The sequence below is a fragment of the Eschrichtius robustus genome, chromosome 5, assembly GCF_028021215.1.
Source record: "Eschrichtius robustus isolate mEscRob2 chromosome 5, mEscRob2.pri, whole genome shotgun sequence".
In the NCBI taxonomy this organism is placed as follows: domain Eukaryota; kingdom Metazoa; phylum Chordata; class Mammalia; order Artiodactyla; family Eschrichtiidae; genus Eschrichtius; species Eschrichtius robustus.
The window spans coordinates 81,947,922-81,971,252 of NC_090828.1; the positions used below are offsets into that span (position 1 = coordinate 81,947,922).

Below are 23,331 nucleotides of genomic sequence, written 5' to 3' on the forward strand. Positions count from 1 at the left end.
GAGTTTAAAAAAGGTATGGGAAGGGTGATGGGAAATAACAAGGGATAATGGGTACCCCACATTAGTGATGGGGGTGCCGTTACCACCCTTAGGCTAAAGGGGTCCCAGAGGGAGAGAGTTATAAGAAGAAGGCTGTCCATACTCACAGATACAGAGAACGAACTAGTGGTTACCAGTGGGGAGAGGGAAGCAGGGAGGGGCAAGATAGGGGTAGGGGATTAAGAGGTACAAACCACAATGCACAAAATAAATAAGCTACAAGGATATATTGTATAGCACAGGGAATATAGCCCATATTTTATAATAACTATAAATGGAGTATAGCCTTTAAAAATTGTGAATCACTGTATTGTACACCTGTAATTATATAATATTGTACATCAACAATACTTCAATTTTAAAAAAAAAGAACACATGAAAAAAATTTTTTAACCCTTAAAAAAAAGAAGGCTTCCCAGTAGAAGCTGTAACAGCCTTTGGTCTAGGAACACAGCCAACCCAAAGTGACCCTTCAGGGAAGGAGTCAAGAAGTTAATACCCTGACCTCACTCTCTTCTCTCCTTATGACTGCCTGCCCATGTTCCTTCCCCATTGGTGGAACCTAACCGGGAGCCAGAGGCAAGGGAGCCCATTGTAGTTGTCCAGACTGGTCAATGTCCCAGGGCACAGAGCAGAGCAGAGATGGTACAGAAGCAATCCGGAGGAGCAGATGGAAGCTATACAACCCAAATCCCATTTGGAACTGAGAACAATGGTGGGAAACCATGTCTCCTGCTGCTGTCCTAGACAGACTCCACTCAGTCCCAAATGAGGCAGAAACATCATGCCTCTCCATCCACTAAAGGTAGAACATGAAGAAATCAGCTAACACTGATTGGGAGAGAGATTAATTATCCCAAAAGTGTTCGACAGATTTAAAATAATCTGAAATAAAATCTCAGGAGTTTTGCATGTGTCTATAGAAATTGACAACCCGATTCTAAGATTTATAATAAAAATAAAGAGGGCCAAGAATAGCAAAGACAGTTTTGAAGGACAAAGCTAGAGGATGGAATATCAACACATTATAAAGCCACAGTAATTAAAACTGATTAAATAGTCCAGAAACTTTAGAATAGAAACAGAATAGATTATCCAGAAACAGACACTCGGCTATGTAGCCATTTGATTTAAAACAAAGGTGCGCATATAGCACAGAGGGAAGGGATGGTCCTTTCAGTACATGGTGCTGAGGCGGGGGTGGAGGTGACGATCTTTATCGACTCCCCCAATAACATATAAAAAATTCTATTACAGATGAATCATATGCATAAATGTGAAAGGTAAAACAATAAAGCTGCTAGGAGAAAACAGGAGAGTATCTTTAAGACCTTGGGGTAGGCAAAGATTAATTTCTTAAATAGAATAGAAAGAAAAGATAAATTTGACTTCATAAAAATTTAAAACCCTCTCTTCATTAGAAGTCACCATTAAAAGAATTAAAACATAAGCTGCAAAGTGAGAGAAGATATAAACAATCCATATATCTGCCAAAGGACTTAACCAGAATAATCCCTATAAATCAATCAGAAAAAAGCAGACAACCGGTGAAAACACTGAGCAAAGATCTGAATAGGAACTTCACAAAAGAAGTGCCAATAAATACCACCCACAAAGGGTGCCAAACAACATTAGCCTTCAGGGAAATGCAAAATAAAATGACAATAAGATACTTTTACACACCCAATAGGATGGTTAAAAAATTTTAAACTGATAATACCAAGTGTTGGTGAGGATGTGCAGTGACTATAATAATCAATTGCTACTAGAGGGAGTATAAGCTATTCTAATCATTTTAGAAAACTCTTTGGTACTATCTATTAAAACTAAATATCTTATATCCTCTGAGCTAGCAATTCCACTCATAGGTATATAACCGACAGAAATGAGGACATATGTTCACCTAAAGACATGACAACCAATGTCATAGCAACTTCATTTATAATAGCCACAAGATGAAAACAATCCAAATAACCATCAACAGTAGAATGGATACATACATGTTATATTCATACAACAAAATAGTATACAACTATGAAAACTAAACTACTCCTACACCTAACAATGTAGTGTACTTCAAAGATACAATGTTGCATAAAAGAAGCCAGATACAACATAATACTGCATGTTTTTATTTGTATCAAGTTCAAAGACAGCAAACAGTAATCTAAGTTGACAGAAGTCAGGATGACACTTACCCTTGAGAGTTGGGTACTGACTGGGAGGGTTCAAAGAAAGGCTTCTAAGATGCCAGGTGGTGGTTACATGTGAATATACATATATATTTAAATTTTTACCGAGTTGCATACTTAAATGTATTTTACTATATGTATGTTATATTCAACAAAAATAAGTTAAGAAAAATAACTGATGTGGAAAGAAATCAAGTCAGATACAAGAATTTCTAGATTGTGGAAGAAACAAGAGTTACTAAGAGAGATACTGAACTTCTGTGCCTGGAGTTATTTCTTTTTAATAGAACAAATATTCTCCTATCTAGGAGGTTGAAACCAACCTTGCAAAATGGAATAAAGAGTGTCTTGGTCCCTTGCTCCCACAAGAGACCTATAATAAAAGCATGTTGAACATCTATAATCTCTTTTTGCTTCTTACCATGAACTTTAGGAAAATCTACAGAGTAAAAGGGCCTAATGATTAGGTTCTATCTAATTTTGCTGCCAGTGTGGATTAGCTAGTGGTCTGATGAGTTTTGTTTTGTTTTGTTTTGTTTTTGCCTTGTTCACTGTAGAGCATGTCCAAGTGTCTTCCAGCTCTCATACTCTTTGCTCTTTTATTTTGGCATTTTCCACATACGTGCTAGCTGTCAATCACGCTAAGCAGTGTTACATCTGGACCCTCTGTTCAAACACAGTGAAACGACATGGATCCTGGGCACTCAGGACACAATGCCAGGACCCATGAGCATTTCCTGCTCAGCCTGGTTTCCAAAAGAATTTCAGGGAGCTAACAAGGAAACATAAAACTGATGGGATAGCAGAAATTAAGAAATGCTCTTAAGGCAGGTTTTATCATTTTTTCTAGCTGAAGCTATATAGCAATAGCAATACCACCCAGCCCTATAGTTTTGGGACATCACCTCCTTGATACAGGAAAAAAACCCAATAATCCATGGGAGCCTTACCATAGCCATGAATTTACTGCTCATTCATCATCTTTATGGGTCAATTTCACTGTGCTAACATATGATTAATCCAGTGTGACCTCATCACTCACAAAGGAGCACAGAAGAATCTTGAGTCTTCACTTTCAAAGATCCTCAGTTTGGTTTTTCAACCAGATCCCCTAAGCTGTATACAGAAATAAATGCCTGTTCCACAAGCTATGACCATAGCAGACACTGAGCAAAATCCTAACCAAAGGCTAGTTAGGGGAAGAACCTTAATTAACATTAGGTTTACAACTTAATAGCAAGACCTACTTAGCAGGAATGAGCCAAATCTTAGAGGTACAATGATCAGGGTATCTGTTTTGCAGTTTTTCTTTGCTTCAGCTTGCTTTAGAGAGTTAAGCACCACTTAAATAATATGATCTAGGCCTGCACCAGATATAATATATCGTCTCCCCATAGGGAGGTTTTTTAAAGATCTCAAAGCTAATGAATGCTAACCATTTTTGGAGAAGGCAGACCAAGCACAGCAGACAGAGAGCAGAGGCTGCAGTACGTATTCCACCTAGATCTCCATACAAAGACAGTTACGTCAGAAAAGGATACACTGACATATGTCACTGAAGGATGGAAAGAGGAAGACTCTACCCCTCTGTCCTCGTGTGTTCTGTTATGGTCTCCTCAGCACCTCTCAGTTACTCTGTCACTGAACTCGCAATTTACTTGTTCAGAACCACATGCCCAGGCTTCCAAGATTACTGATCATGTGCATTTCTACCACCTTCATTAAGCCCCCATATGTGATGACACCATTATTTGGCACTTGAATCAAGCCCTTGTTGAAGAGGGGAAGTCGTAGAACCACTGGTTCACATCACTCTATGTCCTGTTAAATCCCATCCCCACCTATTTCCTGAATAATTGCCTATATTTGTACTTTCTGGCCAAGATCAGTTCTAAATGATATAGAAACTACATACTGTTGGAGTTTCTTCAAATTACCTCGGCCTCCCCCGGAACAGCCAGGAAGATGTTTGTTCTTGGTACCTTCCTATCTCTTGTTTTCAGCATTTTCTTTCCCTCTCCAGGATAGTACTGGCATTTGAACAAGGAGCTCTAGACAAACCCACACCTTCAATGCATAGAATAAATCTGTAATGTATGATTCCACATGATGAATGGTGTGCATGAGAGAGAGACAAAGAGACTGAGATCTTCCCATTGTGGGGTGGAAGAGGGTAGCCGAGCCTCCCTCTCTATCAGTCAGGGTTCTCCAGAGAAACAGAACCAACAGAAGAGAGAGAGAGAAAGTTATCTTATATATCTGATATCTTATATATCAGAGAGGATATCTATCTATCTATCTATCTATCTATCTATCTATCTATCTATCTATCGAAATTGGCTTACTGGAAACTCAGGCAGAAATCGATGCTACAGTCTTGAGGCAGAGTTTCTTCTCCAGAAAACCTCAGTTTTTGCTCTTAACGCCTTCATCTGATCGGATGAGGCTCACCCGTATTATGGAGGATAATGTGCTTTACTTAAAGTCAACTGATGGTAGATGGTAACCACATCCACACAAAAAATTCATAGCAACACCTAGGTTAGTGTTTGATTAAATAATTGGCTACTACAGCCTAGTCAAGTTAACACATAAAACCATCACACCTTCTAATCTGCTCTGGGTCCTAGTTCCCATCTAAAACACCTAACCTTCTGGACACATGACTGCCGCAAAGCACCTTCCCATTTCCCGGTAAGGCCATTTCCCTGCTCATGAGTCGGGGATGTAGGGAAGGAGAAATTAAAAGCTTTAAATTTTGTCGTTTGAAAAATTCTAATCTCTGGAGAAACATTAAGAAATGACCAGCTTGGATAAAGATTTGGCATCTGGTTAAACTAACTGTCACCCACAGCGTTTCCTCCTCCAAGAGCAAAAATTAACCCTATTGGTGTTTGGCAACAGGCCCTCCAACAGGGGGGGATTTGATTCTTTCTCCATCCTCTGTCAGACCTGCAGCCAAGCACCTCCCTTGGCCAAAGTGCTTGCTCTAGTCCTGCAGGGAACTTGTTCTTATGCTCTGGGGACATGCATTTTGCACACACACCACTCAGGCTCTGCCTAATCCAGCTGCCATTAAACCGAGCGTGAAATGGAACAATTTTTTTTTTTCAAAAAGTGCATATCAGAAAAAGAAAAAAGAATATTGCTTTTCCTAAACTATCCATTCTCCTTTCACATTTAACATATAAATAAAGCCTTTGAATTATTCATGCTGGATCAATCAAACTCTTGGTGTCAACAATGTGCTGATTCAGGCTTTTTCTAAACTGATTGGTCTGCCCCCTGGGGACTCACCTTTCCCTCATTACCATCACAAATCAAGGTACATTAAATAGGCTTCCATGATTGGGTGATTTGATAATTGATAACTGGGTGATTTTCATACTTCTAAAACGTAAAAATAACCTTTTTGAATAGTGCTATAAAAGCACTTTGGGGACTTCCCTGGTTTCGCAGTGGTTAAGAATCCGCCTGCCAATGCAGGGGATACAGGTTCAAGCCCTGGTCTGGGAAGATCCCACATGCCGCGAAGCAACTAAGCCCGTGCGCCACGACTACTGAGCCTGTGCTCTAGAGCCCGCGAGCCACAGCTACTGAGCCCGTGTGCCACATCTACTGAAGCCCACGTGCCTAGAGCCCGTGCTCCACAACAAGAGACACCACTGCAATGAGCAGCCTGTGCACCGCAACAAAGAGTAGCCCCTGCTCACCACAACTAGAGAAAGCCTGAGCACAGCGATGAAGACCCAATGCAGCAAATAAATAAATAAATTTATTAAGGAAAAAAAAAAAAGAACGCATTACCTTTCCTCCAAAGGTTTCAGTATGCCTGACAGCACTTCATCAAAAAAAAAAAAAAGTACTTTGGAAGAGTAATTAAAGACTAAAAAATGAAACTCTGGGAGCCAGATGAAAAAGAAAAATTAGTGAAACTGCTCTAATTTGAGTTCCCATCCCTTAAAGCAGGAAGTGTTCAGCTTCCTGACAGAGGACGGCTTTTTGACTCTCTGCTGCCCTCAGGCATCTGTACACTCTGTCATGTTTCTACTGCTTCAAAGAACCTACTACTGTTTTATTCAGAACATCAATACAGTATAGCCTAGCAACAAACATGGACTTTCTTCATGTCCTTGAAAGAACCACGTGGCAAGAACTAAGGAACTTCATGCTGCCCTTAGGTTTGGCCACCCCTGCAACAAGAATATCATAAACACTCGTTACACTGAATTTGGGAGATGCCCGGCAGTCTTCTCTGAGTTCATAGTGCTTAATCTCATTAGCTATCAGATACCATGTCTAATCTGATGTTCAGACTCATGTCTGCGTGTAATTGGGTTCAATGTGTGTAGTTAACAATAAAGCGGGTATTGATCCCACAGAGAAGTTAGATGTCTTTGAAGAATCCATTAACTAACTCAAAGATGGAGGAAAGGGAACAAAATTTCACACAATTCTAATGAAAGGCAGGAAAACAAACCAGATCTAAACCCAACCAAATTTCTGGACATAATGGTGTCATAGTTCAGCAACCGCTCTAATGTTCTAGGGATTCCTACATAATAAGCATTAGGTTCATCTGCTCATTCATTTTGATAACATTTGTCTGTTGACCACCTACTGTGTCCTAGTTGTCCTAGGTGCTTGTTGGGACAACTGAGGCTGGTAATAAACTACTCCTTGTCCTCATGGAGCCTAGGATCCAGATGACTCTGACTAAAGATTATAGACCAACCTATTTCATTTGAAAATATAATTGACATACTATTTATTTCCTGGAATCCTAAATTATCAGCAGGATTTCTTTTTTTTTTTTTAGTATGCATACTAAGGGTCTTTTTTTTTTTTTAATATTTATTTTATTTATTTATTTATTTTGGCTGCGCCGGGTCTCAGTTGTGGCATGCGGACTCTTAGTTGCAGCATGCGGGATCTAGTTCCCTGACCAGGGATGGAACCTGGGCCCCCTGCATTGGGAGCACAGAGTCTTACCCACTGGACCACCAGGGAAGTCCGAGGGTCTTTTTATTTTTATTTTTTTTTAACATCTTTATTGGAGTATAATTGCTTTACAATGTTGTGTTAGTTTCTGCTGTACAACAAAGTGGTGGTCACAAAGCACCAAGCTGATCTCCCTGTGCTATGCGGCTGCTTCCCACTAGCTATCTATTTTACATTTGGTAGTGTATATATGTCCATGCCACTCTCTCACTTCGTCCCAGCTTACCCTTCCCCTCCCCGTGTCCTCAAGTCCATTCTCTACATCTGTGTCTTTATTCCTGTCCTGCCCCTAGGTTCATTAGAACCTTTTTTTTTTTTTTTAGATTCCATATATATGTGTTAGCATACGGTATTTATTTTTCTCTTTCTGACTTACTTCAGTCTGTAAGACAGACTCTAGGTCCATCCACCTCACTACAAATAACTCAGTTTCATTTCTTTCATTGTATATATGTGCCACATCATTTTTATCCATTCATCTGTTGATGGACACTTAGGTTACTTCCATGCCCTGGCTATTGTAAACAGTGCTGCAATGAACATTGTGGTACATGACTCTTTTTGAATTATGGTTTTCTCAGGATATATGCCCAGTAGTGGGATTGCTGGGTCATATGGTTGTTCTATTTTTAGTTTTTTAAGGAACCTCCATATTGTTCTCCATAGTGGCTGTATCAATTTACATTCCCACCAACAGTGCAAGAGGGTTCCCTTTCTCCACACCCTCTCTAGCATTTATTGTTTGTAGATTTTTTGATGATGGCCATTCTGACCGGTGTGAGGTGATACCTCATTGTAGTTTTGATTTGCATTTCTCTAATGATTAGTGATGTTGAGCATCCTTTCATGTGTTTGTTGGCCATCTGTATATCTTCTTTGGAGAAATGTCTATTTAGGTCTTCTTCAGCAGGATTTCTTTAATCATTCATTCCAGAAATTTAATTCTATTCTTACTTCATTCAGTCCTGATTCTTATATTACACCCATATCCTTGTACATTATGTCACGTTCAGTCCAGTCCCATGCATGGCCATGACTTTCCCAAGCCTGTTGAAAGATGGAGGAAAGGGGGAACTTGCAATCACTGGACACCTTATTCTGTGCCAGCCCTTGTGCTACATAAAAACTGAAGCAACTCATTTTATCCTCCCAATAATTATTAGAAGTAGGTGTTATTATATTTCTTCCTATAGGCAAGGAGATTCAGGCTCCAAGAGAAGGAAATGAGAGAAAAAAATGGGTGAGAAGCAGAGCTTAGCTTCAAAGCTGGAGTAACTGACCCCAGAGGGCTGTGCTCATCAAGGTCCCCGATCAACCAGCCCACATGGAAGAGGTTGTGGGTCAAATGATATAGTCTCGGCCCTGTAACATCCTGCACATTTAGTTATTTACTGGCTGTGTGGTCTCAGGGGCAGGACCTAATGGCTTGGAGCCAAAGCCTCAATTTCATCCTCTGCACAAAGGGGAGAGATGCCTACCCGACAGAATTTCTATGAGGATTTTGACATGCCTGGCACACACTAGTTCCTTTAAAAAAGTGCTAGTGATGATGATACTGATGATGGCTTCACTGAGATCAGAAGGAAGAAAATCATCATTCAGACTTATACCTAAATCTCTTCCTATAGACAGTTGCAAATGCCTACCAACAGCAGCAGCCTTGAGACAGAGCCCATGCCCCAGGAAGACTCTGGCTTGCAAAGATTCAGATTATCTTTGCTTTGTGGATGAGAATTTTTTTTAAGAGATGTTCCCTTTATAAACGCATTCAGTGCTGGTTTCCTCAAACATGTCTTCAGAGGAAACTGTTAAAGCTCAAGTTTAAGAAACCAGGAGAGATGGGGCAGGCAGGATGATCACCACAGTACTCTATGTTTCCCACAAACAGATACAGGTTTACAGGTATTCCGTGACCCTTAAGAAAAAGTAGGTGTTATCCTACTGCAATCCATTGACCTAAGCATTTTGCTAATCAAGGAAGTGATCTGAGAGGAAGTAAAGGACCCAAATCTAATTTAAAAGATATATTAGTTCTACAACCGTTCAGTGTAATTATTATTTATTTAGACATCCCACAGGTGCCATGACTGGGTAATTCTATGTTCTGTTGAGGGTTCAGGAAATGACTGGGGTTTAATGCGGTTTAAACAAGCCGTAACAATCTCCCATTCAGAATGCCGACCACCATCTGGCCTTTCGCTAGGCATCTTAAACGATTTCTCAGGCATAACCACACAACACACTCCCAGGAGGAAGGCAGGGGGAGTGCTCCGTGCATAAGGCAGCTGGAGCCCGCAGAGAACTGGTAACTTGTCTAAAGATCACACAGTTGTTTGAAGGGAATGACAGCAGTAGAATCCACAACTCCCAACCTCAGGTTCAGGCTCAGCCCATTAAGCATGGAAGATGCTCAGATTGCCCCAAGCCACAGCACCCCAGCACTCTGGGAACTAGCACCTGAGGCAGCCATGCAGGGAGGATGGGGCTTAACACCTGAAACTGACAGACCATGACTGAAGATCAAGAAAGGAAGGGATGGGGGCTTCCCTGGTGGCGCAGTGGTTGAGAATCTGCCTGCCAATGCAGGGGACACGGGTTCGCGCCCTGGTCTGGGAAGATCCCACGTGCCGCGGAGCAACTAGGCCCGTGAGCCACAATTACTGAGCCTGCGCGTCTGGAGCCTGTGCTCCGCAACAAGACAGGCCGCAATAGTGAGAGGCCCGCGCACCGCGATGAAGAGTGGCCCCCACTTGCCGCAAGTAGAGAAAGCCCTCGCACAGAAACGAAGACCCAACACAGCCAAAAATAAAATAAAATCAATTAATTAATTTAAATAAATAAATAAATAAGACTCCTTCCTTTAAAAAAAAAAAAAAAGAAAAAGAAAGGAAGGGATGAACTAACCCATACCCACAAATGTTGTTGTAGGATTACTGACTGTCCTTGCTGCCTACCTAGTAAAATTCTCAGACATCTAGGAAATCACCTTCGGACATGTTTGAAGGTGAGAAGAGGGCTGCCATCCTCCCCTTTCCTCAGCATACATGCTGTATCTCCTACCCCCAGGGTGAGTGTCAGGATTTCTTCTCCCCACCCTTTTATATTTATGCAACTACTCTACAATCACCTAAGTTTCAGTTACTCTATCAGCAAATTTGCAATGGATCCCAAATATTGAAGTAGTTACTGGTAGTAGTGGTACCACTAATCATACTACCAAGGCTGGTAGTTACCAGTCAAGTTATATACACTTGAAATCCTGTGAACCTGAGAGTTAGACTTAATTCCATGACGAACAAAAGTAACACTCCACTGCATAACCAACAATCACATGTATAATAAGCTTGAGTTGTTTTTTTCAGCATCATACCTTTGATAGGCATATTCTTACCCATTATTTTAAAACGTAATTGTTCCTTTGGCCTCAATAAATGATGCCTCAAGTTTACAGGTCACCTGCTAGATGCAATTTACTAACAGGCTGCTTGCCTCCTTACTCTGTTCCCTCTCTGACCCTAGCCCCTCGCCACTCACTCCTGACACCTAAGACCCAGCTCAGAGCATAGGTTATGAGAGGCCACGCCCACCTTTGTCCAAACATTAGCGTTGACTTGGTCTCAGCTTCATTGAATACCGAGGGAGAACAGCAAATAACGATGGTGGTTCTACAGTTCCCACCCAGAGAGTCCTGAAGAATCCGAGTCATCTTGCTGTCCCGGTACGGCACGTGTGTTTTCTATTTAGGAAAAGAAAAAATATTGGCTATTACAGCCCATTCAAAGAGAAAATACAGAGGCAAGCAAGTTAGTGATGGGAACTGGGCTTAGAAACATGTGAAATAAAAATCTGTTGCCTGGGGGCTTCCCTGGTGGCGCAGTGGTTAGGAATCCGCCTGCTAATGCAGGGGACACGGGTTCGTGCCCCGGTCCGGGAAGATCCCACATGCCGCGGAGCGGCTAGGCCCGTGAGCCACAACTACTGAGCCTGCGCTCCGCAACAAGAGAGGCCGCGATAGTGAGAGGCCCATGCACCGCGATGAAGAGTGGCCCCCACTTGCCGCAACTGGAGAAAGCCCTCGCACAGAAACGAAGACCCAACACAGCCAAAAATAAATAAATTAATTAAAAAAAAAAAAAAAAATCTGTTGCCTGGTCTTTGGATCTTGCCAAAGTTTAGAATACCCATTCTGGGACCACCCGGGTCATACGAAATTAGCATCACCATTCACACATTTTAATGGGCTAGATTTCCCAGCAAGCAGGGCGTCCACAGCCAGGATTCCCCCTGTCCCTTTCTGAACAAAAACAAATGAATCTCTGGGGTGCGTGGCAAAGAGAGTACACGAACCCAAAAGGTAACTTCTCATAATATCATTTAATAGATGGAGACAGGATCACTTACTGTCCCTTCTGCCAAGGCAGAGATCACATTTCCAAGAGCAGACAAAGACTTATTGATATTTTTAGCTTCGTCGAGAACAGCTCCCTCGGCACCAGTTTTGCTGACCTACCAGAGAGAAGAGAAAACAGTGAGCTGCACAGGACAGCAAACGCACAGAGGAGAAAATTCCAATTCACAGGAGGGCAAGCGGGGAGGAAGGGACTGATGTGAATCCTCCTGGAATGCAGGGGAAAATAAAAGTAAGTGAGAATCACGGTGATAAAACCTTCCCTTGTGCCTGAGGCTGGGGATTTGTTCTCTCTTGTTGTCATTTTCCTCTCAATTAGGTTTTAGGGGGAACAGCGGAGGTGCCTCAAGTGTAGAGCTGCGGATGCTTCCCAGGGGACATTTGTCCAGGGACACCAGGCTCCAAAAGTGCTGTCACTACAGAAAGGCTGGGGTCCTGCGAGACTGAACCACAGTCTCCGTGCCCAAGAAGCATTAAGAGAAAACACGGTCCTGGCCACAATGAATGGACTATTGGGAAAGTGTAGATTACAAGCTCCAACTTCAAGCAAAGGACAAGAAGTGGTAGGGATGGTTATCCGGACTCTCTGCTCCTTCCCTACTTATTCCCATAGCAAGAAAAAAAAAAGGAATAATCATCCAAAAGGAAAAATACTCGACAAGGCATGTAAGGCAAGAAAATATATATTACGTAGTGAATTTGTCTTTTTTCCTCTGCAGTTAGAGGGACCATGCACCATTCCTCCTCGGCTGTGTTATTACTGGTAATTTCCTATTTACAGCATTTGCTCTAGGTAGAAAGCAGTTCACAGATGCTAGAAAAAAAGGGAATTCAACATGATTCATAGCTCTGCTGACTGGACAAACGACATGGCGGGGAGCGGCTGCGCTCTGAAGAAAGAAAGAAAAGCAGGGAAATGATTTTAAACTGTGCGAAGATGGATTTCAATTCTGTATAAAGGAGAAACTCCCAACGACAGAGATGAATGCATGTCCAAGGGGAGGTTTTTTCCAAAGAAAAATTCAAAGATTTCTCTGGAAATCACGTGTGGGTCCCCTGCTTACAGATGAAGAAATCACAGAGCTGCTGTGTCACAAGTATTAATAGTAACAGTCTATTCACAAGGTGTTGTTTAAGGTGCTTTCACACTTGAGCATCTTAGCTCCATGAAGTATGCGAGACAAGCACAATCACCTTCCTTCTACAGACAAGAAAATTTTGAGCTCCAGGGATGTCAAATTGCCCACCCAAGGGAAGAACACCATTTAAGAAAGACAGGGCTAAGACCCAGAGCTCTGTTCTACTAGATCACACTGATACATTCATGCGGACACATCTAGGGCAAGGAAAACAGATGTTAGCACAGGAAATGACGTGCAAGACAACTTTAAAACGCCTCATAAATATCATAAGTAATAACCACTGACACTGTGCAGGCCTCCACTCTCAACTGCCTGCATTAAGCAATTTTCAGCTGCATTTAGGCCTTAAGTACTCATCTCTTTGCTCTAAAGGGAAAGGGGGCAAGCTTGGGAAGAGGGAAGGGGTCACTGGGAGCTCTGTCTGGACCGATACGACAGGTGTGGCAGCAAAGCAGATGCTAGTTGCTAATGGTCGGTCTAGAAGTGAGCAATGCTTCTCCCTACTCCCGTTCTGGTGGGCATCTGTTTAAAGTTACAAGCCGGGACCAGTTCGGTTTTCGATTGCCAACTAGGAGGATACATGTGATCTGCTCAAGGCTGTACAAACGCGGACAGGAGGACAATCCAAGTAGCCATTACTCACACGGATGTTAGTGGCCATAACTTGGCATCCAGCAACTCAGTGGTGGGAGCAGTAAGTGGGGATCAATGACACAGTTTGGGAGACTGACTGAGCTTCAGGGCCGGCCCTGATGCGGACAGTCAGCACAACATCAGAGATGAGGGAGGCCACGTGGTATCGTGCACAGAGACTTGCTCTGTGATGTCATCCGAGGTGGGCAGTGCCCCCAGCCGGGGTGTGGCAGCAGGACCCTCTGCTGGTGCCATGGAAGTGAGGCTGGGAGGGCAGAGGGGAGTTTCTGGGAAGCCTATTCGGCCTGGAGTATGGCCTCAGCCAGTGCCTGGGAGAGCATGGACAGGGTACAGATGCCAAAAGAAAACCCTCACAAAATCGGAGAAGGGTCAGCGCTTGTGGCTAAAATACTGGCTCCAGACCCCGTAGCCTGAAGGGAGTGAGGCTGTCCACACAGAACACGGTCAGTTCACGCCTCCTGCAGAGAGAAGCCGGGAAGGCAGGGAGAGCCCCACCTTCCAGATCTTCTATCAGCAAACAAACCTGCAGAGGCGGGCCTGCCGCATTCCAGCGTCAAAGCCCCTTCCTGGCCTATTTGAATCTGTTAAAACACAGAGATCTTTCCTGTTCTCAGAAGTTCACGTCCCTCCAGCATTTGTGCCGCTGCCTTTGCCAGGCTAAGTTCACACCAACACTCGCCTCATGTCATCATCAGGGTCTATTAGGCATAAATCAAGGTTGGCATTCAAAACACCTCCTGTGACATGAATAGGGGACTTCAGGACCAGAAAAGAAAGAGCAGAGAAATGAAGGGTAAATTTAATAACATCTTAGCACAACATCAGAAACTTTAAAAGCTCTTTAAAACCAGGGAATAGAAAGACAGAAAAATTATCCCGTTGCACACTGAAGCAAATAACAGGGAAATTGTGGATAATACAAATAAAGAACCAATTACCTTTTCGCTCCCAGCCAAATCAACTAGATAAAGCTTCCCACTGAGTTTTTTTTCAGTCTCTACATTCTCTTGTTTAATATTAATCAGGAAGATACTGTGACTTCTAGAGCTGTGTTCATTCATGTCTGAAAAGGAAAACAGTTTACTGCTCTACAAAGAACATATAAATTTCGGTAGCAAGCATCTCAATAAAAAACACAACAAATCATGCCTAATAGCTCCGTTTTTTGTAAGTCCACTCAATTTAAAAAATTATCTGAGACCATTTCTCCTGCAAAACAATGCTCATTCTAGAAATGAAAGGTTTAAAATATTTTCACGTGGCAAAGAAATTAATCTAAAAATCATGGTCAGTGGTTTAAGACAACAGTCTCGAGCTCTGCCTGAAGCCGCCATCCTCCAACACCCCAATCCAGCCTACCTCTCTCCTTGAAAAGCTCAAGTTTTCCTCCCCTGCCTCATTTTAAGTCCCTCAGCCTTTATCATTCTGACTAGTACCTGATGTATTCCATCTTTTTCATGTGTGTAAGCCTTGCCTTATCAGTGATATCATAAGCTTTCTTAAGGAAGAATTATGACTTTCTTAAGGAAGGATTAAGACATACCTTTCTTCTATAACCCATGCTAGGCACATAGAAGGTCTCAAAGATGAAATATGCTTCATTAGGACCAAGTACCAAAAATAAAAATCTTCTTGGACCCTTGTCTTTGCTCACCAGGCAGGCAGAGACCCCAGTGACTGTTTTATTCAATCCCACTAGCAATTATTTCTCAAAACTATCTAACCAGATTATGTGGAAAAAAAACCTAAAAGATTCCACAAAAATGTTAGAACTAGTGAATTTGGCAAAGTTGCAGGATACAAATGCAATACATAAAAATCAGTTGCATTATATATAACAATAATGAACAATCCAAAAAGGAAATTAGGAAAACAATTCCATTTAAAATAAGAACAAAAAGAATAAGATACTTAGGAATAAACTTAACCAAGGAAGTGAAAGGCATACACTGAAAACTATAAAACGTTGCTAAAAGAAATTAAAGAATACACAAATAAATGGAAAGATAATCCTTGTTCTTGGATTAAAAGACTTAATATTGTTAAGATGTCCATACTACCAACAGATTCAATGCCATCTCTATCAAAATCACAATGACGTTTTTTGCAGAAATAGACAAGTCCATCCTAAAATTCAGATGAATCTCAAGGGTCCCTGAATAGCCAAAACAATCCTTAAAAAGAGCAGAGTTGAAGGTCTCACACTTGCTGATTTCAAAACTTACTACAAAGCTATGGTAATCAAAACAGTGTGGTATTGTCATAAAGGTAGACATATGGACCAATGAAATAGAGAGCCTAGAAATAAACCCTCACATAATATGGTCAAATAATTTTCAACAAGAGTGTCAAGAGTGACCATTCAATTGCAAAAGAACAGTCTCTTCACCAAACTGAAAACTGGATATCCACATGCAAAAATGAAGTTGGACTCTTCCTTTAAGTCGTATACAAAAGTTAACTCAAAAAGGATCAAAGACCTAAATGTAAAAACTAAAACTATAAAACCTTAGAAGAAAACATAGGGGAAAAGGTTCATGACACCAGATTTGGCAATGATTTCTTGGATATGACACCAAAAAACACAAGCAACAACAGCAACAAAAAAGATAAATTTAACTTCATCAAAATTAAAAACTTTTGTGTGTGAAAGGACACTATCAACAGTGAAAAGGCAACCCACAGAATAGAAAATATTTGTAAATCATATATCTGATAAGGGATTGAGATCCAGAATATATAAAGAACTCCTACAAATAAACAACAACAGCAAAAAGCCAAACAACCCAATTTTTAAAAAATGGGCCAAGGACTTGAATAGCACTTCTACAAAGAAGATGCACAAATGGCCAATAAGCATATGAAAAAATGCTAAACATCACTAATCATTAGGGAAATGCCAATCAAAACCTCAATGAGATAGCACTTCACACCCATTGGGATGATGATTAAAAAGAAAAAAAAAACTCAGAAAATAAGAAGTGTTGGCAAGGATATGGAGAAATTAAAACTCTTGCACACTGTTGGTGGGAATATAAAATGGTGCACCTGCTATGGAAAACAGTATGGCTGTTCCTTAAAAAATAAAAAGGAGAATTACTGTATGATCCAGCAATTCTACTTCTGGGTATTTACCCAAAAGAACTGAAAGCAGGAACTTGAACAGATACTTATAAATACCTCCATGTTCATAGCAACATCATTCACAATAGCCAAAAGGTAGAAGCAATACAATGTCTATCTGTGGATGAATGGAAAACAAAATGTGGTCTATGCGTACAATGGAACATTATTCAGCCTTAAAAAGGAAGGAAATTCTGACACATGTTACATGGATGAATCTTGAGGACATTATGTTGAGTGAAACAAGCACGTCACAAAAGGACTTGTATCATTCCACTTATATGAAGTACCTAGAGTTGTCAAGTTCACTGAGACAGGAAGTAGGATGGTGGTTACCAGGGGTTGGGAGGAGGGAGTATGGAGGGTTATTATTCAATGGATATGGAGTTTCACTTTGGGATAATTAAAAATTCTGTAAAAAGTTCTGGAAATAGGAAGTGGTGATGGTTGCAAATATTGTGAATGTACTTAATGCCACTAAATTGTACACTTAAAAGTGGTAAAATGGTAAATTTTATGTTATGCATAATGTAACAAAATTAAAAAAAAACACCTTACCAGAATGATAAGAAAAATAGTAATGTTCTGGACCAACAGTTCTGAACCAGGGGGCCAAGATGGACTCTCAGGTATGTCATGAATAATTCATAACTAACAATAATTTAAGAAACAGTGAAAAACTTCTTTACAAATGAGAGATGCTATTAGTATAAGAATATCAGTCTTACATTCTTTCCTATATGTGTATAAGCAGAAGAGAAAGAAGTAAAGCTTAACCTACACTGTATACAGGTCTAGGCTCACCTATGAAACTTGCCATGTATATGAATATCATCTGATACATTTGTGGGGGTAGGGAAACAGTTGAGAATTACAGTTCTGGATCAAAGGATCATAGCACCAGTCAACCAAGCAAAGCTTGAATCTCTTCTACACCATGCGGGGAACTCACTACCTCTCCAGGTAGCAGGCTTTACTTGGGGCAGCATTAAGGACTAGAGTTCTTCTTGTGATAGGTCAAAATCTGCCTCCATGTAGCTTCAACAATCCTGGGTGGTCTACTCATTCAGATCAAACAAAGCAAACTGACTCTTTCTTAATGTCAGCACCTTGAAGATATTATGAAGAATATGTTAAGAAACACTATATTGTCCATATGCCCTCCCCAGATATTTTTCTCTCTTCAAAGCTAGAAATCCTTCAGGGACTTCCCTGGTGGTCCAGTGGCTAAGACTCCGTGCTCCCAATGCAGGGGGCCTGGGTTCGATCCCTGGTCAGGGAACTAGGTCCCGCGTGCCGCAACTGAGAGCCTGCATGCCGCAACTAAAAGATCCCGCGTGCCGCAACTAAGACCCAGCATAGCCAAATAAATAAATATTAAAAAAAAAAAAAGTTAGAAATCCTTCATTCTTTCAAGTCCTCTTCACATGAACTCATTCTCATCTGTGCACATCTTATCTGAATAAGACAGACAGCCCCCATCTTTTCATGGAAACTCTGCTGCTCTAACACCACGTGACCTGCTTCCCTGAGACGGGCTGAGGAAGGCATCGCAAGGTAAACCAGCTGACCTGACTATGTTTGTTACCAACAAGGCATCAAAAAGTTTACAGTCAAGCTCCCCCTCCTCCATGTCTTTCTTTTCCTTGTTTACAAAGGGCAGAAATCTAACATGGTTTCTTTGCATGCGTATGACTGGCCTATAGAAGCTGTTGGTTTGGATTTTTTTAAACAATAACATAGTTAAAATAAATGAACTTAGAAGCTTACTTTCTTCCCCCTTTAGTTGGTTGGTTGGTTTTTTACCCCAGTGTTCAGGCTTAGGCTGTTACCAGGGCCCAGTCAGTGAGTGTCACCCGACATTTCCAACAGGCCCCTGGACAGCAGGAGGCGCTGTTTCCCGGGACCTGCTCAGGCCCACTGGTGCTGCTTACACCCCTGTGTTTTGAGTGCCAGTCACTGCTTTACAACCGCCTTCCCCTGCATTATTCCATTTGGACCTCATTACCCCCACCCAACCTGGTTGGTAGGCAGACATTTGTGTCCTAACTTAGAGGGGAGGAAACACCACCCCAGGCTTACTCGTTACAGCCACGTGGCGGTTTGCTTTGCCTTCATCTATCACGTCCATGACCTCCTCGGGGCTTGACACAAACCGCTCGGTGCACCCCTGCAAGACAGCCAGATCAGGTTGGTCATTGAAAAACTGAAAAGCAACAGGACTTTGAAACAGCTAAACCTTCTCCCACTTCTCTTCTAGAGCTGCCAATCCAGAGAAAGGCTGCACTGTCGACCCAACAACTTTTCCTCCTCGCCTAGGACTTGCAGTCTACATTAAAAAGAAGTCTGAGCAAACGCTAGGAAACCCAGAAGTAAACCATAAAATAAGTGTCAGATTTTAAGTACATGTCCATACTCATCAGCAGTGGAGACAGAAAATAAAGAAGAAACCCAATGACGGAAAAAGAAATGGATGAAATCTTGCTTTGCCTATCAGTCTAGCCACCAACTTTAATTAGATACTGAAGTTGTAGACATAATGCTATGACAGGTTTCTCCCAAGTGCAAAGTATGAACAACTGTACTCAATACCAAAGCCTCTTTAAATGTGAATAATAAATGTTCAGTTCTCCAGTTCTTACCTCATGTGATTTGACATCTGTGATATACTTACATAGAAACAACTGAAGAAATTAAGTGTCAGGTTTTTTTAACCAGATGAATATTAAATATAAGGAACATGATTAAATATCTATATGCACTTTTTAGGTAATATTCTGGGCATCTTATGTAATAATTATGACAGTGACTGGAGAGAAATCAACTGCATCATCAATCAAGTTTTCCTCATACCTTTACGTATGGGACTCTGTTTTTATCTTCATGAACAGCCAAGTTTGTCTTGGATACTACAGAGATGATAATGATGACATGCAAAGAAGAAAAAAAAAGTTAAAGACCCTGTATTGGAGAAAAAATAGAAATTGTTACAGAACATAGGTAAATCTAATCACTTTGCAATGACTCAAGTTAAAGCTTTGTCTGAGAATAAGCAGATAGCCTGAAGGCAACAGAACATCTCTATAAATTCCTTAAGCAGAAGTGCTGTAAATCATGCCAACCTTTCTGGACTTTAGTTACAGAACAAATAAAAGACAAGAATTCGGGTTACTCACCATCGAGTAAGTCCCTGATTTTGTCCAAGTAGATTTCAAAATAGGAAACCTGATTAAAAACAAATTGATTTTGAAACAGAAATGCCACCCTGTATTTCAAAAACATAATTATTAGAACTTGCAAAAGCTTTCTGTTATGCCACGAAGAGTAAGAAGAGGGCTACAAAGTGAAGATTCAGAGTCTCGAGGGCAGAGCTCCAGCCCACTCCCCTGGCCTCCTGCTTCCTGCTTGCCAGCTTGCTCTACAAGTCCCTGCTCAATGGGCCACTCTCCAGCCCCACATCAGAGTTCCCTTCACTTCCAGCCAGGTGTTATTTACATCCTGTGCTAGACAGCCTTATAGGAGGACTCTATCTTTTCACCTTAGATGAGCACCAAGCAAACTTCTAGGTATGACAACGGCTAGAACAGAACACGTCCTTTGCACGTAACTGTCAAAAATCAGTAGACCTCACCTTAGGCATCACGTCAACAGCCTCTTCAGACCAGGGAGGGAGCATGTTCCAAACATGCACATGAAGAAGGTGGGGAGGGGGACAAGGGCAGTTTGCTTGGAACTACAGCACAGTAACAGAGAGAGAGCTGGTGATAGTGGCCAGCTCTGGGGAGTCCAGGAAGGATCTGAACAAAATGCAATTTAATGAAACACAACTAGACTGTGAGAGGGAAAGGACGCCTTCCAATTAGTTATTCTCAAACTTCAGTCCCAGCGCTGCCTAGATCAGCATCTCCCATAGCGTCTGTTTAAATTGCCCTGAACCCTACTGCAACCCTCCTGAATCAGAATCTCCAAGAATAGAATTTAGGAATCCGTTTCTAAACTCCCCAGGTGATTCTTACCTTATCTCAGGCCGATATCTGAGAACAACTTTAACTGGATACGTGATCTTGGAGATTTAATTCACAAGTAACCGAGACCCTAGACCTCAGTGCTCCCATCTGTCAAAGGAAGCCATTCGACGTGATGATATCAAAAATTCCCTCTAGGATTCTGTACTGTCTACACTTGCCTTCTGCAGACCAGATCAACTGTTCTCTCCCTCAAGTTCATGGGTTTTTTTTTTTTGAAATCTAAACAGAGGATTGAGCCAAAAAGGTGTTTTAAAAGTTGAAAAGTAGTTGTAAAGCTGGGATGTAAGTCTACCTGTGAAATCTCACCCCTACATCCCAGCTCTGGACCAGTCCTGCCTCGAGGCAGGGGAAAGTGAACACTCCCTAACCCAGCACTAGTCCCAACCCAGCTCAGCCCTGGTTCATTACCTTTTGTCCGTGTCTCAGCCTGGAACCTCCTGATGCCTCGTTTCTCTGAGATCTGGGGTCCTGGCTTCAAACCCTGGAATCTGTAGCTGAGTATCCTCTGCCTAACAACCTCTGCCTGCTTGAATGTCTGTCAAACAGGCCTGTCACTGACCCTCTCTGTCATAGATACAACTACCTGACCTTTGAAAGACCTACTCTGGAAACCTCTCCCTGTGGCTGGAATCCTACGGTCTGCTTGGCCTCTAACCTTAGACATTTCTAACCCAGCCCTTCTGCAGCCCACTCAAACCTGGTTCCAACCCATTCTATGTATTTCAGAGTTGTCTGGTCTTCATTAAGACTTTTCTGTTATCTTTGAGATCTTAAGCTTGTGCCCTTATTTCCACAGGTTACAGAGAAAATTAATGACATCCAAAGACCGGTTGTGAACTAGATATTAGGAAATCTGGCAATTAGAATCTTGTTCACATTTAATGTAAGTAGAAAGAGAATTCTGATTTATTAGTTTCTTTTTACCATAGCAGATAGTGGCTGCTTTGGGGTGGGGCGTTGAATTTTGTTATTTTTGTCACCTCAACTACTTTGTAAAACCAGATGGAAGAAAAATAAATAAGCATTGTTTGGCACTAGGAGAAAGCATGTTCAGAAATAATGTATAAAACCTCTGTGAGACCGGTCAGAATGGCCATCATCAAAAAATCTACAAACAATAAATGCTGGAGAGGGTGTGGAGAAAAGGGAACCCTCTTGCACTGTTGGTGGAATGTAAATTGATACAGCCACTATGGAGAACAGTATGGAGGTTCCTTAAAAAACTAAAAATAGAGCCACCATATAACCCAGCAATCCCACTCTCGGGGCATATACCCTGAGAAAACCATAATGCAAAAAGAGTCATGTACCACAGTGTTCATTGCAGCATTATTTACAATAGCCAGGACATGGAAGCAACCTAAGTGTCCACTGACAGATGAATGGATAAAGAAGATGTGGCACATATATACAATGGACTATTACTCAGCCATAAAAAGAAATGAAATTGAGTTAGTTGTAGTGAGGTGGATGGACCTAGAGACTGTCATACAGAGTGAAGTAAGTCAGAAAGAGAAAAACAAATACTGTATGCTAACACATATATATGGAATCTTAAAAAAAAAAAAATGGTTATGAAGAACCTAGGGGCAGGACAGGAATAAAGACGCAGACATAGAGAATGGACTTGAGAACACGGGGTGGCGGGGGGCGGGTGGGGGGAAGGGGAAGTTGGGATGAAGTGAGAGAGTGTCATGGACATATATACACTACCAAATGTAAAATAGATAGCTAGTGGGAAGCAGCTGCATAGCACAGGGAGATCAGCTTGGTGCTTTGTGACCACCTAGAGGGGTGGGATAGGGAGGGCGGGAGGGAGACGCAAGAGGGAGGAGATATGGGGATATATGTATACATATAGCTGATTCACTTTGTTATACAGCAGAAATTAACACAACATTGTAAAGCAATTATACTCCAATAAAGATGTAAAAATAAATAAATAAATAAATAAATAAAACCTCTGTTAGACTCACTTTAAGGAACAGATTTTCAATATTGCCTTAATCAAGCCTCTTTTTCTTGATTAAGCCTGTCATTACTCAGCTGAAAATAAGAAGCAGTCAGTAACTAACTTGCTCATTTACAATTATTATTTGTGAAATAAGACAGCCTAACTACAAATGCAGGACAGGAACCTGGACTGTAAAATTCAGCCCTAGACGTGAGTGTTGTTCCTCCTTTCCTTCCCCTTCATGCTGGGGCTATTTTTATCTTAATAAGATTCTAATATGAGACCTTATTTTGAGGGCAATAATTGGTTTAACATCTTACTCCAGGATTATCCCATAAGAGCCCTATAGTGGTTTAAGGTATTTAAATGCAAACAGCCTTAAAGATGCACTAAGCTCCTAAATCTTGATCCCATCAAAGCAACAAGTGTCTGTATCCTCAGATATATAAAACTCTAGCAAGGAGGAGAAGCTGGCTTCAGCCAACAAAAGGAGCTGTAAAGAAAAAGATTTGCCCGACGTACTTTATAATTGGGCAAACAGTTTCTGACTTGTTTTTATATAATTTGGGGAAGGTACACAGCAGAAATAAGTAAAGGTGGAAATTTAATATAATGGAACAGGTACTGCATGTGGGGTTGGTCAGATCAAGAATCTAAATCTCAACTCTGGGGTTTCCCTGGTGGCGCAGTGGTTAAGAATCTGCCTGCCAATGCAGGGGACACGGGTTCAAGCCCTGGTCCAGGAAGATCCCACATGCCACAGAGCAACTAAGCCCACATGCCACAACTA

The 23,331-nt window shown here is 41.5% G+C and overlaps 1 protein-coding gene across 1 annotated transcript in view; it reads right to left on the reverse strand.

The window, feature by feature from the left end:
• KIF5C (kinesin family member 5C) overlaps window positions 1–23,331 on the reverse strand; it is a 170,467-nt gene that overhangs the window by 68,970 nt on the left and 78,166 nt on the right. Inside the window, exons 5-10 of the mRNA XM_068545144.1 lie at window positions 19,736–19,784; window positions 19,413–19,468; window positions 18,642–18,729; window positions 14,375–14,499; window positions 11,634–11,738; window positions 10,820–10,968 (exon numbers count right to left, since the gene is read on the reverse strand). Of these exons, the coding sequence (XP_068401245.1) occupies window positions 10,820–10,968; window positions 11,634–11,738; window positions 14,375–14,499; window positions 18,642–18,729; window positions 19,413–19,468; window positions 19,736–19,784 (572 nt within the window). The remainder of the gene's footprint in view (window positions 1–10,819; window positions 10,969–11,633; window positions 11,739–14,374; window positions 14,500–18,641; window positions 18,730–19,412; window positions 19,469–19,735; window positions 19,785–23,331) is intronic.